General features: G+C 46.0%; 1 protein-coding gene across 1 annotated transcript in view; it reads right to left on the bottom strand.

Annotated features, from left to right (window-relative positions):
* The window catches only part of LOC144693314 (sushi domain-containing protein 6-like), a 54,395-nt gene extending 38,788 nt beyond the window's left edge, over positions 1 to 15,607 (bottom strand). Inside the window, exons 1-2 of the mRNA XM_078563105.1 lie at positions 15,358 to 15,607; positions 6,379 to 6,524 (exon numbers count right to left, since the gene is read on the bottom strand). Coding sequence (XP_078419231.1) covers positions 6,379 to 6,481 — 103 coding nt within the window. The 5' untranslated portion in view covers positions 6,482 to 6,524; positions 15,358 to 15,607. The remainder of the gene's footprint in view (positions 1 to 6,378; positions 6,525 to 15,357) is intronic.
* Between the last annotated feature and the right edge of the window lie 1,230 nt (positions 15,608 to 16,837).

Genomic DNA, 16,837 nt, shown 5'->3' with positions numbered 1-16,837 from the left:
AGTTTATGTAAAATGAGTGCCAGGCTCACTGAAGCCCTCAGTGTCGTGAGCAGAGCAAACAAGCCAAAACAAGGGCCTGCACCCGTCTGGCTTCAGGTAGAGGCAGGCCTCCCGTAGACCATCCCAACTCCCAATAGCGCAATCTGTCGCAGCTAGCCTTTAGAGCAGGGTTAGGGAATCTTTTCCTTATCACGGGCCATCCGCACAGACAAAATTAGTTGCAGGCCACGCGCAGATAAAAATCAACTTAATTTACATTTTTTTTTTAAAGGGAGAATACAGAAACAGAAACGTTCAACTCGCCCACTGTTTTAATGCGTTGGCTGAATTTGAATATTGTGTTCTTAAATATTATTATAGTAATTTAGCTGACACTTTTATCCAAAGCAAGTTCGTAACGATGATGGTAAATGCTGTTTTGAAGGCGCTCCTGTCAGGGGTCTATATTTTTAGAAATCTCGCTGAGGGCTAGACGAAATTGAGCAATGGGTTGGATCCGGCCCACGGGCCCACCCCTGTGCTAGGGAGACCCGTCTCTGTTACGGACCGTGATGGGAGGAATGTGCAGTTAATTCTAGCCCCACTTCTCCACAGGTCACAACGATAGTTTAAATGTTTAATTCACCCACAAAACTGGCCAATTGTTTACCTTTGATGCTGTTATTCCCAGCACGAAATGACTCTAACCAGGCTTCTTTTAATAAACAAAAAAAAATGATTTATTACGAAGCAAACTCCCTTTTAAAAATAAGTTAATAAACTAGTTAACATACAAGTTGCAGTTTAGAAGTGTAACAATTGTTCCCTTTTTTTGAAAATCAGATATTTGAGCCCCCATACACACTCACAAACATAAAACAGGACAAAATAAACACTGTCCCCTGTAGAGATTGAAGTATGGGAATGTTTCTTTTAAAAGTATAAAATTTAAAATGATCGACGCTGTTGATCTAACAGAATTCTGGTCACAATAGATCTGGAAGTTCTTTCAGATTTTTTTGGTGAAACTGTCCTTGCGTATCACAACTTAGCCAACTCTCAAAAAACAGACACGTTATCTTGATGAGACATTCCTAAGGAAATTTTAACACAAAGGTGGGGCAGAGAGAGGGAAAGAGAGAATCTATTCCTTGCAGCCTGCTTCTAAAGCACCCACACACACACTCTGAGTTTTTTTTAAAAAGACTTAAGATGTTCAAAGAACACTTCTGCTGGACTAGGTGTTTTTAACCAACCAGCAAGAGTCTTTAGCCTGACAACAGTTGTTTGTTAACTTAAATATACAAAGTATCTCTTCCCTCTCCAGGTGTTCCTGCTGGACATCTATCTTGGCCCATGGTTTTTGAAGAACGACACATTCACAGCCCTGAATTAATATTGCAAACTTTTAAAAATAACTCAGGAGGAAGAGTGTCCAAAATTCAATATCCTTCAATTTTTCCATAAACAGGTTCCTTATACTTCTCTCAGATGCATTCTGAACAATGGGACTGCCAGCACATCAGGGCTGCAGGTAAAGGTGACTGCAACCCAAATTTTTGCTCGTAGCAGTCAACATGTTAAAATAAACTCCCCCGACTGTTATTCAAAGGGTCAGAGAATCAATCATACGGACATGAATTATTGCCTTAATTATGTAAGGCCCACAATTTCTTCCATCAGAACAAGGCTTGGATAGATCAGCACGGAGGAGAGAGAAGAGGGGAATATTGAGGGGGTGGGCGTAGCAACAAAGGGGAGGGGAGATTCCTCCAATACAAGTGAAACAATCCTGGATGTACTTTGGCATAAGCCCCGAAGTCTGCTTCCAGTTATTTGTTTTCATGTGATCTCTCTGAAGCCGAGAGATGTTGGGACTTGAAGCTTTTCTAAGGTAGCACACCCAGAGGTTTGACATATGATTTCAGATTCTGTTGTTTTTGGATGCTCTAGCTCTGCGCAAAGATTCACCTTTAGGTGAACTAAACGGAGCAATTGATTGAGACACCCCTTTCCTGAATACTTCCTTCCTGCTTTCCTGTAACGTATGCTCACATTCGGACCAAATGTCTTGGCGGGCACCCCATTTCAGTCCACCTCACCTCTGGTCCAAATTGACCATCAGCTGACCTGACAGTTCCTTACAATTATTTCCTCCCAGCCAACACGGAAGATGAAACAGTTGGTTAACTTCAGCCATCCCAGTTTGGTTAACGTGGCAACTATAGAATTGCATTTGGCCCAGGCCAGCATTAATGCTTCACAAGAGCCTCATCCCACCTTACTTCGCCTCACCCTACCTCACTTCATCTCGCCCTATCACCATATTCTTCTATTCTTTCTGCCTTCATGTATTTATCTAGCTTCCCTTTAAATACACCCAAACTAATACTGAGATTAAAAACAAAAAACTACTGCGGATGCTGGAAATCCAAAACAAAAACAAAATTACCTGGAAAAACTCAGCAGGTCTGGCAGCATCGGCGGAGAAGAAAAGAGTTGACTTTTCGAGTCCTCACCACCCTTCAACAAGGACTCAAAACGTCAACTCTTTTCTTCTCCGCCGATGATGCCAGACCTGCTGAGTTTTTCCAGGTAATTTTGTTTTTGTCCCAAACTAATACTGCTTGTCCTAGTGTGCTGTACATTCTAACCACTCTGTGCAAAGACATTTATCCTGAATTCTTTATTGAATGAATCAGTGGCCATCTTATGGACCCTAGTTTTAGACTTGCCCACAAACTGAAATGTCATGGACGACAAACTTGTTCTGGCCCATTTTCAGGGTCATGGTTCGTGACCTGCGTGCACCCATTGCATTGAGGCCAGAAACATGCAAGTCTGATGCTGCCTCATCATTTACCCAATTGGAGCTTTGGTCTGCGCTGCTGGCTGCCTGAGCACTCAGCAGGGGGCTGAGCAGTGTGCACTGACAGCATGTGGTGGAGATGGCCTGCTCTTCTTAAAGGCAGTCCTTCCCTCTTCAAGGGGAACTGCACTCAGTGGAAGGGAGCTGCTACTGGCTGTTTGTATTGATACTCACTGCATGTAGGAGCTGACCATAATGGACCAAGGAGGGGAGGTTCACTGGGGTAGTGCTGGAGGCCTTAGTCATGGAGGTAGCCAGGAAAAAGAGAGGCCACGTTTCCACAGTAGTGGTGGTGGGGGTAAACAGAATGCAGTCTGTACACCATCTGAAGGAAAAGGGAGAAGGTGGCCAGGGAACCTAATGCAATCTGGACCCAAACACATTGCAGCAGTGTCGAAAGAAAACTAATGACCTGATATGGATGGTCAAGGGCAATGAATGCATCTTCAAAGGACCTCACACCCACCACACCACCAAATCAATCACCCTGCTCAACACACCACACCCCTAAACCTCACCTAGCAACACTCCCTGGCTCTCAGGACCTGGGCCAAACTCCACCTTAACCTCACACCCATTCCGATAATGTCAGCCTCACAACTAGCTCCTACTGATTTTACATTACTCCAGCTATTCAGCTATGGCAGGCAGCTCACCCAATCACAGTGCAACACAATCACTGACGTTCTGCTCTCTTATCTTGCAGGGCAAGTTCACCCATATCTGCCAGGATCAGAGCAGAACGGGTGGGGTGGGGTGGGGGGTCATTGATGGGGCAGAGAATGTTGATGATTAGCAATGAGCATGGAGGAGTCCAGCTCCAATTTGGCAGAGGGTATCACGCGGTGCTTGGCCTCTCTGCTGCCTCAGCTCCATCTCCCTGTCATGATGCAGACCCAGAGGCACTGCAACTGCAGCCCCTGTGCATATTGTAACTCTTGTGTAGACCCTGCCAAATCCTCCACCCTCCCAGTGAGGATCCAACAACACTCACTGGTAAATCGAGGAACTCACCACAACACCTCCAGAACACTCCATAGTACTTCCAGGGATTTTACAGTGGCAGGAGCTAGCCTAAATCATTTTACCTGCAAGATGAGTGTCTGGCCCTTTAAATGACAGCGGGGGTGACAGCCTCTTGCAGTTGGAGGCATGTCCTTTGGTGAGTGACAAGGGAGTGCATTTAGTGGACCCGCAAGATCCGAGTTTGTAAACCGTACATCAAATCAGCCAATCAGACTGTCAGACATCACAATCTGGTCATGGCGTGCCCCTGTGAGCACTTGCAATATCTGGCAAGCCCAGGCAGAAGCAGTCAGAGTCACTGCGTGTCGCACTCAGAGGGCCTCATGAAACAGTATGCCATTCAAATCCTCGTGAAACAAGGCACATTGTTGTATTCCTTTGGAATATTCAAAAATTTCCCAAATTTGCAGTTCTTTCCCTATGTCTTTCTAAGCCCTTCATTATTCGACATCATGGGGGATGCAGTTTTAAATGTTCTTGGGACTGAGACATTTCATCACAGGAGGCATTCAGGTCATTCACAAGCTCATCCACAGCTCTGCTGCCTGTATCTCATCTATAACAAGTCCTGTTGACCCATTACCTGTGAGCTCACTGATCTACGTTACCGTTTGGTTCAGCACAGCCTGGATTTTAAAAACTCTCACCCTGATTCTCAAATCCATCCGTGGCCTCACTCCTCCGGCCCTACAACCTTCTGAGATCTCGCTGCTCCTTCAATTCTTGCCCCTGGTGCGACCCAATTCTAATCGCTTTCCCATTGCGAGCGTGCTTTCAGCTGCGTCCTCCTTTAACTTTGGAATTCCTTCCCTAAACCTCTCTGTCTGTCTCTCCTCTTTTAAAACCCTCATTAAACCTATTCTATGACCAAGCTTTTGGTCCTAATTTTCACCTTATGTGGCTCAGTGTCCATTTTTGTCTGATTATGGTCAGAAAAAAAAAACTTGGGACTTCTGACAAGCCGTAGAACACGTTTACAGCACCGATAGATTCTATTCGGCTGGTCATGTCTGTGCTGGTTCTGCGCAAGAACAGCTCAACTCTCTCACTCCCCTACCATTTCCCCTTTGCCCTGAACATTTTCTCTCTTTAATTATCCAATTCCCTTTTGAAAGCCACAATTGAACCTGCCTCCTCCACACTCTTAGGCAGTGCATTCCAGGTTCCAGCCACTCACTGGGTCCAAAACGTTTTCCTCTTATTGGCAAAAGGACCAGAGCCAATAACCTTAAATTGGTGCCCTCTGGTTCTCGATCCTTCCACTAACAGGAAAAGTTTCTCCCTATCTACTCTGTCCAGGCCCCTCATGATTTCGGGCACCCATATCAAATTTCCTCTCAACTTTCTCTTCTCTAAGAATAACAGCCCCAGCTTCTCCAATCTGCCTGTAACTGAAGTCTTCCCTCCCTGGAACTATTCTCATCTTTTCTGCTTCCTGTCCAATTCCTTCACATCTTTTCTTACTTACGGTGCACAGAATTGAACGCAATACACTAGTTGAGGCCAAAACAGCGTTTTATGATGGTTCACCTTAACTTACTTGCTTTTTTTTGTACTTTATGCCTCTATATATAAAGTCCAGTATCCTGTATGCCTTTTTTTAACCACTTTCTCAACCTATTCCGCCACCCTCAATGATTTGTGCACTTATACACCCATGGCCTCCGCCAGTACACTTGAGGCTTTCCAAAACCAATGGATACTGCAGGGGATGGAGTGCATTAGCACCACCTAAAATGTTATTTTAATTTAATTTGTTAAGTTTCTGTTAATTTTTTTTTTACTGTGCTCCTTTAAGGGGATGTTAATCAGTTAATTTGTTTGTTAGCTCATTTGTTTAATTGGTATACTCAAAAGAGTATACACTCAGGTCCCTCTGCTCCTGCAGCCCTTTCAGAATTGTAATGTTTATTCTATACTGCCTCTCCTTGTTCCTCCTACCAAAATGAATTATTTCTCTGCATTAAGTTTCATCTGTCACATGTCCACCCATCCCTCCAGCCTGTCCATGTCCTCTTGAAGTCTATCACTATCCTCTTTACAGTTCACATGTTTCGTATCTTCTGTAAATTTTGAAATTGTGCCCTGCACACCCAGGTCTACGTCATTAATATAGTAAACGCAGTAATCCCAATACTGACCCCTGGGGACCCCCACTGTGTTCCATCCTCCAGTCCGAAAAACAACTGTTCACCACTACTCTGTTTCCTGTCACTCAGCCAATTTCATATCCCTTTATCCCTTGGCCTTCAACTTTGCTGACAAGCCTGTCATGTGGTACTTTATCAACTGCCTTTCGGAAGTCCGTGTACACCACATCAACTGAATTACCCCCATCAACCCTCTCTGTCACGTCATCGAAAACTCCAATTTAAAGACGCGATATAAATGCGCATTCTTGTTTTTGATCCAATGCCACACCTGTTGGAAGAGGCTCAGGGAATTATGCCTGGATGGTTCTCCTGGCCCCTAACCCCAAGATATGATGGGATGTGAAGACCTACCAGTTGATGCTAATCCTTTGAAGACACAAGCGAGGAGCACCAGCAGAAGCAATGTTATTCGGTGTGGCCTGTGGCTCTTCCGCCCAACCATCCCATTGCACATCTTTCAACCCAAGTGACCAAGGCGGCTCTCCAAAAGGTTCAAACTGCGCCAGGAAGGGAGGGAAAAGAAAACAGGAAAGAGGTTAGTGTGCCAGTAAGACCAAGACAAAGAAGAAAAGTATGAATTTGCATTTATACCTTGTTCTTCATGTATGACCTCAGTATGTCAATTATGCTCTTTTGAAATGTAGTCACTTCCACAAAGCCAAGAAGCTTGGCAGCCAATTTGCATACAGAAAATTCAAGATGCAGCAACATGATAATGACTAGATAATTTGCTTTAATCTTTTATCATCTTTTGTGATAAATATTGGCCCAAGTTCCCTTGCTTTTCTTCAAAATAGTGCCTGGCATTCTCTACATCCACCCAAGAGGGCAGGTGGAGCCTTGGTTTAATGTCTCAACTGAAAGGTGACACCTCCAACAGCGCAGCACGCCCTCAGGATTGCAGTGGGACTGTCAACCTACATGAAGTGCCCAAGTCTCTGGAGTGGGACTTGAACCCACAACCTCTTGACTCACTGATAAGAATGCTACCACTGAGCCATGGCTAAATCAAGTTATGGAAGTGTCTGATTTCAGCTGTCACTCTGCACAGCAGTCCTGGACCAACATCTTAGCTGAGTATATGTATTTAAACATAATTATTCAGCTGCATTGCCTCCAAAACAGCAAGTTGCATTTACATCGCAGCTCCAACATAAAGAGACAGCCCAAGTAATGTTAGATAGGAGGAGGAGAAACAGATGACAGGGACAAAGGAACGAACAATGAGCCATGATAGGAACACAGGGGAAACCCTCATCTGTGCTTTTTGTTACTCAAGACTAGGCTATTCCAGTACTTTCCTGACCAGCATCACACCTTCCATCTTTCATAAATTTTAGCTTATCCAAAACTTTGCTGCCCGTATTCTGACTCGCATTCACCCATCACCCCTGTGTTTTCTGGCCTACATTGGCTTCTGGATCAGGAAAACCTCCATTTAAAGCTCCCATTCTTGTATTCAAATCCATCAAGGCCAAATGCCTGTCTAACTCTGTAACCTCCTCCAGCTCTGCACTCTTCTAAATCTGGCCTACCTTCTTTGCCCCACCACTGGCGGCCAGGCCTCCAGCTACCAAGGCCTTAAGTTCTGGAATTCCCTCCTTAAACCTCTTTCAGAGAGGGAGTTGGAGAATGCACGGCTGCGGCCATGGAGGGAACTCAGCCAATGGTGGGGGAAAGAGAGGAAGGGATACAGAGAATGCAGAGGTCAGAGATTGGAGCTAGGAATAGTGTCCAACATTGACCCGTGTTGTTGTGCTACTCAAGAGTGTAAGAGCGTTGATCTGTGACAATAAGGATGTCCTTATCTGACTCGCATATAAACCCCATTATAACAGTTGTTTTTTTTCATTTTGCACTCCGTCCTACGTAATTGGAAGGAGGTCATAGCTCGTAGCGAAGATGAGGACAAGGCTTTTAAATCACTGCATTGAGTTGCAGGGATGAAAAGGGACGCGGTTGATGGTCGAGCAAGACTTAGGCCAGGCTTTTTAGGAGGGTAGAGTTTCCCTTCACCACCCAAAAAGTCAGTGGAGAATGCATTCCCACTGATACTGGCTGCCCTGGAGCCATTTAATGCTCTAAGGAGTAATATTTGACTGAAAATGGGACTTGCAACCATTACTTGGGAGCAAGTCCCGCCTCAGAGGGTTGTCTACTCCCAGAAGCGCCAGAAGGCGCAGTGGACAGGACTGGGACTGCAAGCAGTCCCCTGAGTCTAAGTTCTGGGAGTCCAGAATCAGGCAAGTGTGAGGCCCAGGAGAGGGTGGGTGGTATTGGTGCAGATGTTGGGTAGGGAGGGGGCACCTGCAGGGACCAGATCTTCTGAGGGCAGGGTATGTCCAAAGTTGAAAAGAGGCTGTTGATGGAGGCACCCCACCCACCTTCACCCCCAAGGCCTGAGCAGGGTCACTTTCCAAGCTTACCCCCTGAGCCTGAAGTCCCCCTGCCAGCCAGGGAATGGAGGCTGGGTGGGTCATTAACATTCCACGTAATGTCCTCGATTGGAGCAAGGGCCGGCAGGCTGGCCTAGGCCTCGCCTGTCCAACCATAACATTGCGTAGAGGTTGGGGTGGGTGGGAGCCCGGTGGGAAGGCCATCCGAGGAATTTTACAGGGTGATGTCACAGAGGGGGAGAAAGAGACTCACTCCTGGTATCAATTATTCAAGATTTAAGTGTCGATTAGCTTCTAGCCTGAGGCTCACTTCCTGTTATCTCCTGGTTGGTAGCACCACATGTGAATGAATTATTGCCCAGTTTGCCTCTTTGTGTTATCAGGCACACCGCTGCAGGATGGGGAAACAACTGTTGTAACAGAGGTTATATCCTTATTGTCACAGGTGAAAGCTCTTACGCTGATGCACCATTGGGGCCAATGTTTGGACAGCCTTCCTGGATTCCTAGAAATCACAGGAACAATTGAGAAATTTCATCTCTAAAACTTCATTATGAACCCGGAAGAGGCTTTCCAGAGGCCTGTTCCCATGTTCTCTGGTGCCTCAATTAAGGTTGCCAACCCTTCAGGATTGTCCTGGAGACTTCAAGAATTAAAGGTAAACAATTAAAGTAAACAACCCATGCACAAAAGAGAGGGACATTAAAAAAGTGATTTCATTTTCTCTGAAAGTTTTTGTTTATTAGCCACAAAACAAATTGGAGATTGGGGGGAAAAAAGGCAGTTGGTTTGACTGACAGTCAAGAGTTATTCAGATAGGCAAGAGGCTGCTCATTCCCCATTGGCTGGGAAACCAGGTTGGAGCTCAGATGGACATGTCAGCCAACCAATGGCAGGTACATAGGGGCAGGATGATTGGAGGCAGGAGGTCATGTGACAACACCTCCAGGAATGTGTTCAAAAGAATAAAAGCTCTGAAGGAGAGTTGTACGGACTCGAAACGTTAACTCTGTTTCTCTCTCCACAGATGCTGTCAGGCCTGAATTTTTCCAGCATTTTCTGTTTTTATTAAGTGTTCAAGAAGGGTTGGCAACCCCAGCCATGCTGTACCTTAATCCACAGGCCTTTCCTTTCCAGAACCTGACTGTTCAACATTAGCAACATGTATTTATGGTGCCCTTAAACTACAAGATGTCCCAGGGTGTTTTACTAAGGTAAACAAACATCAAGCCATGGAGAGAGGTTTTTTAATTCATTCATGGGATGTGGGTGTCGCTGGCTGGGCCAGCATTTATCCCCATTCCTAATTGCTCCTGAGAAGGTGGTGGTGAGCTGCCTTCTCGAACCGCTGCAGTCCATGTGGTGTAGGTACACCCACAGGGCTGTTAGGAAGGGAGTTCCAGGATTTTGACCCAGTGACAGTGAAGGAATGGCGGTATATTTCCAAGTCAGGATGGTGATTGGCTTGGAGGGGAATTTCCAGGTGGTGGTGTTCCCATGTGTCTGCTGCCCTTGTCCTTCCAGATGGTAGCAGTCATGAGTTTGTAATGTAGCACCTGGAGTGGGATTTGAACTCGCAACCCTCTGACACTTACAAGCACATGACAACGTTAGTACCGATCTATACAAAACTAACAAAGCATATTGCAGCTGGGCTCAAAGTCCACATATGACACACTTTGAATAGGAGTCAAAAGATGGTTAGAAGTAGTAGGAACACTACCTGATTTCCCTCATCCTGACCAAGTGCTGCTAAGCCCAGCAGCAGGACAATTGTTGGATACCAGACAACCTGGTATGGTTGGAGGAAGCATGGAGGAAGAAAGAGGCCCTGGATCACCTCTGGCTCATTACCACAATTGGTAGCACTCTTACTGAATTCAGAAGCCTGTGGGTGCAAGGTCCACTCCAGAGACGCAACGCATAACCTCAACTCTTCAGTGCAGGAACTGAGGGAGTGTTGTCTTTTGAATGAGATGTTAAACTGAAGCCCTGTCTGCCCTCTCAGGTGGGCATAAGGGATCCCGTGGCACTATTCAAAGAACAGGAAAGTTTTTCAAGGTATTCTGGCCAATGTTCATTCCTCAAACATCACTGAAACAAATGATCTGGCCACTATGTCATTGCTGTTTATAGTAGGGTATGGTATAGATGGCCGCCCCATGTCATGCCTGACAACAGTGACAACACTTCAAAAAGTACTTAATTAGCTATCAAACACATTGGGACATCATAAGGTTGTGAAAAGCAGTATTTAAAACCCTTTCTTTCTTATTTTAACAAACACAGTCAATAGATCAAACAGATCTTAACAACCAGGCAGGAAGCTTCAAAAATAGTTCCCAGGAACAGCCTCTTCTGGACTGGAACCCTGTCCGCTTCCCAGGAAAAATTCAAGGAGGGTTTCACAGACACAAAAATAAAAGTTGCAACATGCAAGAACTTGGAACAGAGAGAAACAGACAGTGATTAAGACACAATTAAATATGACGTGGGCATAAGTGCAGCCTACACAATGTATGAGTAACCACTTGAAGTGAAACACAGTCTGTTCTGCTTTTCTGATCTCAGAGACTTCGCACGATACAGTCAACTCTAGTTCAGCTGGGGAGTATTTTTTTTTTAATTTTAGAACAAATAACCCAACTTCTTTCTCTGAGATTACGAATCACTTTTATTCAAACATCCATTAATGGAATTTAGGATAAACTCCAATACAAGGGACTAAACGTGGTCCCTATACACACACAGTTCAGGCTTTATTGAGCTGGGTTCCTCAGTGAGATTGTCACGGCACAAAATTCAAATAAAAATGTGAAGAAGGACTAGAAGGTGTAAGGGGGCAAATACTGTTCCCACCACCCACCCCTGCGACCTTGGTCCCAATCCAGCCTATAGTTCTAATTTGAAAGCTTTCTCTCAATCATTACTGGTAGGGTTGCACATGAAACAGGTCTGACCTGGTGTTACTCCTGAGCACACAACAGTCCTAATTCAGCATAAACTGATGCTTAATTGTCAGCACCCAGAAAGCATTCAGGAACAGGATGGAGCTCGATTCTATTGAACCCACACTGTACCTGACCTGGGAATGTTTGATGGGGCAGTGATTTTCTTTGTATCTAACCTGTGCTGTGCTCGAAGTTCAACTGCGTATCTGGTGGGTCTGTGTGAAAGGATGCTTTACTCCATGTCGAACCCAGGACAGGTATAGCGGGTATGGGGGGGGTGTTTGATATTAAAATGGGAACATTCGCCAAATGCAATCACGCCAACAAAACAGCAACTTAAAACAGAAACATGACTGTGCCTTTTTCTCAAGACGCTCGTCAAAAATACCAGGGGACTTGACTGGGATGTGCAGCAAAGGACTTCACTGGAAAGATCTCAGGATTTCACAGAAAGCCAGAGGAAGAAATCGAAAGCCAACCACCCACTGTGCCAGCTCAGGGGGTGAATACCCTGTGGTGGAGAACTGAGCAACACTCCTTCGGAAGATCTGAAGGTTTGACCAGCTGCTGAGTTTAATTATGTCGACCCTGTTGGAGATGGGGCACTGTTATTGATAGTGTCAGAGACCTCTGGTGGATAGGGTGTGTAAATGGTTTCGGTCTCCCTGGGCTGGGATGGGAAAGAGGAAGTCAACTAAGGTTTTGACTTTTCATACCAATCACTGACTCCTTCTGGAAAGCTTTCATGCATGAACATGAAATAGAACATAGAAGTAATAGAAAACACATGAAAACAGACCATTCTGCCAATACAGTCCCTCTGGCACTTGTGCCCCACACAAGCTGTTGTCCAATCCTTCTTTAGTAAGCCAGTAACTTCTAGTAACTCATCTCCTGACTCCCCAAAGCCTGTCCACCATCTGCATGGCACAAGTCAAGAGTGTGATGGAATTCTCTCCACTTGCCTGGATGAGTGCAGCTCCCACAACACTCAAGAAGCTCAAAACCATCCAGGACAAAGCAACCCACTTGAGTGGCACCCCATCCGTCACTATCAACATCCACTCCCTCCACCACTGATACACAGTGGCAGCAGTGTGTACCATATACAAGATGCAATGCAGCAACTCACCAAGGTTCCTTCAACAGCACCTTCCAAACCCATGACCACTACCATCTAGAAGGACAAGAGCAGCAGATAGTTGGGAACACCACCACCTCCAAGCCACACGCTGTTCCTTCACTGTCACCGGGTCAATATCCTGGAACTCCCTTCCTAACAGCACTGTGGGTCTACCTACACCACATGGACTGCAGCAGTTCAAGAAGGGACCTCACCACCACCTTCTCAAGGGCAATTAGGGATGGACAGTAAATGCTGGCTTAGCCAGCGATGCCCACATCCCGTGAAAGAGTTTTTAAAAAGCCACTTTTTCTTTCAAATACCTTACATTTAATCCTATATACCCACAGCCCCTTGTTCGAGACCCTTCAGCCACTGGAAAAGGTCTACCTACTTAGTCTCATCCCTTCATAATTTTAAACATTTCACTGCTCATAATCTCCACCGTTTTTAAAAAAAGTCCCATCTTTTCCCCCAAGTCAGTCCCATCCCTTCAAAATGTTAAACATCCCACTGCTTATAGTCTCCACCGTTTAAAAAAAAGTCCCATCTTTTCCCCCAAGTCATTCCTTCCTCATACCAAAGAGCACTTCCTCCAACCCAAGGTATTTCATTCTCTGCTCACTGCAGTATCGTGTACATTAGAGAGGCTCCATTCAGATTCAATGACAGCTTTGCCAATCAGCTCTGGTCCATTAGCAAGTGTAGCCTAAACTCCCTGTCACTTGTCACCCCCACTCCGCCTTCGCCAACTTTTGGCCTCCTGCTCTGGGAGTTCTGGTGAAGAGTTTGCACCCAAAACGTCTGCCCTGCTGCTCTTGCCAGAGATGCCCACTGACCTATTGAGAGGCTCCAGCCGTGGCTCAGTTAGTACACTAACCTCAAAGTCAGAATATCATGGGTTCAAGTCCAACCCCAGTGAATTGAGCATATAATCTAGGCTAACACACCTAGTGAGCAAGTGCCTTTTGAATGAGACATCCCTCTCAGGGGCCCCGTAGAAGATCCTGCCACACAATTTCTGAGAAAGGGCAGTGCTCCCCAGGGTGCCAGGCTACTGGTGGCCCTAAAACAGAGGGCCTGGTCATTATCACATTACTGTTTGCGGGAGTTTGCTGTGCACAAATTGGTTGCTATGTTTCTTACATCACAACTGTCACTCCCCTCCAAAAGTGGTCGTAAAGCCTGAGGTGGTGGAGTTAACGTTTTGAGCCCGTATAGCTCTGAAGAAGAGTCATACGGACTCGAAACCTTAACTCTGTCTTTCTCTCCACAGATGCTGTTGGACCTGTTGCGTTTTTCCAGCATTTCCTGTTCTTGTTTCAGATTTCCAGCATCCGCAGTATTTTGCTTTGATCTGAGGCGGTGGAAACTGCCAATATGCCGTGAGTGCAGCTTGCCTTCTGCCTGCTGCATACCCTAGCTTGGCTGACTGCTGGCAAGTGCCACTCGCCAGCGGTGAACTGGCTTACTGATTTGGCTCTGAAGATTTTGAACTCGTTCTAAACAACCCTGGATCTTAGAAATCAACCTAACCTGAAAATGGCTGTTAATTGGATCAGTGGGCAGTTCCTCAGTGTGCTCATGTGGCACTATTTTAACAGCACCATTGCTCCATTGTGCTTAAAGGGGTCAACATCCTCCAATATGACACAGTCAGCCAAACCACCCCGAGAGCCGGTGCACTTAAATATCGCCAGGAGGACCTTTTTTTTTTGGGGTGGGGGGAAAGGTATTTAGACCTCCCTCCGGCGCTGACAACCATGTTTAAAACTTTGCCAAAAAAAGTTTTCTAGGCCGTAAAAGGAGTGCTGCAAATGGGGCAGTTTACCTTCAACGTCTGCGGCGATTCGCTCGCGTGCACACACCCACCCACCCACCAGGACATGTCACACCCACCGGACCCAGCTGTCAACCCCACTCCAGCTCCCAGATATCTCGCTGCTCCCTCCCCAGTTTGCGGGCCCGATCAGCGGAGTTTAGAAAACCAAACGGGCCTGGTCACTTTGTCTGAGTCTGTGCAAAAGGGTCTGTGCAAAAAAACAAAAATGGGAAAGCGGCCCAGATATGACAATATCCCCCGAGCTAACTATGAGTTGTTTTATAACGCAAGGGCAAAGGTGGTGGGGGTGGTGGTGGTGGTTCCGGTTGGAGACGGGAAGGCCACAGAATACAAGCTAGGAATTTTTTTAAAAAAGAGTTTCTCAAACTTCTGTGTTATTGGATCCTCGGGGCTAATCTGAAGTTATGAGGAAACCCTTTAAACACACACACACACACACACAGAGAGACACACAAAGGTTTGCATCTGATCTCATTGTAATATTCCCCCTATTCGAATACAACTTGGAAAAAAACGAGAACAGAGCGATCGCCATTTAAAGATGTTTGCAAAGTATATATACGCCGTGATGTAGGTCGACAAATGCCTTGGTTAGAAAATAATGCAACTTCCTCTTTAGGCTTCGACACCTAATATCAAGTTTTCATTTATTTTGCAACAACACCAGTGACAGGCCCCCCCAGGTCAACCTGTCTGTGGACACCTTCGGCTGATTGTAATCCACTCTCACCCGGTTCCCCTGTCGCAGCGACCCGGAAAGGCTGTCAATTAGAGCTGGCATCGGGAGCCCAGCTGAAACTCGCCGCATCGAGCCAGGGCCGAGCTGAAATTGACCAGCTGAAACCGACCAGGTCCCCGCAAAAGCCAGAGCCGAGCTGAAATTGACCATCTGAAACTGACCAGGTCCCTGCAAAAGCCAGGGCCGTGCTGAAATTGACCATCTGAAACTGACCAGGTCCCCGCAAAAGCCAGGGGCCGAGCTGAAATTGACAAAGGAAGGCTACGGTTGAAACTTACCCCCGTGTGAAGCGATCGTCCGAATAGCAGATCAGAGCGACATTCACATTGTATCCATTGCCAGACACACAGCAATATCTATCCCAGGAAAAGGGGCCGTGTATCCAATTGCAAAATGTATCCGAAGAAAAGGTCGTGTATCAGGATTCCAAAATGTATCCGGCCGCCAGTGTAACTGAGCAGGGGCCGTATATCCGATCGCTAATGTATCCAATCGCACCTTCACTGCTCACTTCCTCCTCCAAACATCTCTCACCAACTGCAGTCGTCACAGCATCCACCAATAAGGACAGAGGGTCAAATCGGTCATGTTTGGGTTTGCAATCCTTAAAGGAGCGATTCACGATGAATACATTTTCTGTCTGCGACAGTCATGCAGTTTGCAACAACGGGGTTATCACAAAGGGGTTTTAGGCATTTAAGCGTTAAAGGGGCAAGCACATTTCAGTTTAAACTGCAACAGATGTTTATACTCCTGAATAACAGGCTAGTTGCGGGTGTTTAGAGTCATAGAGTTTTACAACACGGAAAGAGGCCCTTCGGCAAATCGTGTCCGCACTGGTCACCAAGCCCCTATCCTAATCCCATTTTCTAACACTTGGCCTATAGATTTGTCTGCTATGGCGTTTCAAGTGTTCATCTAATTACTTCTTAAATGTTGTGAGGGTTCCTGCCTCTACTACCCTTTCAGGCAGTGTGTTCCAGACATCCCCCACCCTCTGGGTGAAAAAAAAAATCCTCAAAACCCCTCTAAACCTCCTGCCCCTTACCTCAAATCTCTGCCCCCGGTTATTGATCCCTTCAGAGGAACAATTTCTTCCTATCTACCCTACATAATTTCTTACACCACAATCAGGTCACCCCTCAGCTTTCTCTGCCCTAAGGAAAACAACCCTAGCCTATCCAGTCTCCCTTCACAGCTGAAGCACTCCATCCCAGGCAACATCCTGGTGAATCTCCTCTGCACCCTCTCCAGTGCAATCACATCCTTCCTATAGCACACATTACTCCAGATGTGGCCTAACTAATGCTTTATACAGCTCCATCATAACCTCCCTGCTCTTGTATTCAGTGCTTCAGCTAATAAAGACAAGTATCCCATATGCCTTCTTAACCACCTTATCTACCTGTCCTGCTGCCTTCATGGATTTATGGACATGCGCACCAGGGTCCCTCTGATCCTCTGTACTTCCTAGGGTCCTACCATTCATTGTACATTCCCTTGCCTTATTAGTCCTCCCAAAATGCATCACCTCACACTTTTCAGGATTAAATTCCATTTGCCACTGCCCTGCCCATCTGACCAGCTCGTCCACATTGTCCTGTAGTCTAAGGCTTTCCTCCTCGTTATTTACCACACCACCAATTTTCTATAAATCTATAATAATAATCTATATTATTCCTACTGAATAAACATTCTGTCTTCATGGATTTGAGTTCCATACCAGAGATTTGAGCACACAATCCAGGCTAACACTGC

The sequence above is a fragment of the Cetorhinus maximus genome, chromosome 18, assembly GCF_964194155.1.
Source record: "Cetorhinus maximus chromosome 18, sCetMax3.hap1.1, whole genome shotgun sequence".
Classification (NCBI taxonomy): Eukaryota; Metazoa; Chordata; class Chondrichthyes; order Lamniformes; family Cetorhinidae; genus Cetorhinus; species Cetorhinus maximus.
Note: the sequence above shows the minus strand (reverse complement) of the source record. Positions and strands in the feature narration are given on the sequence as shown.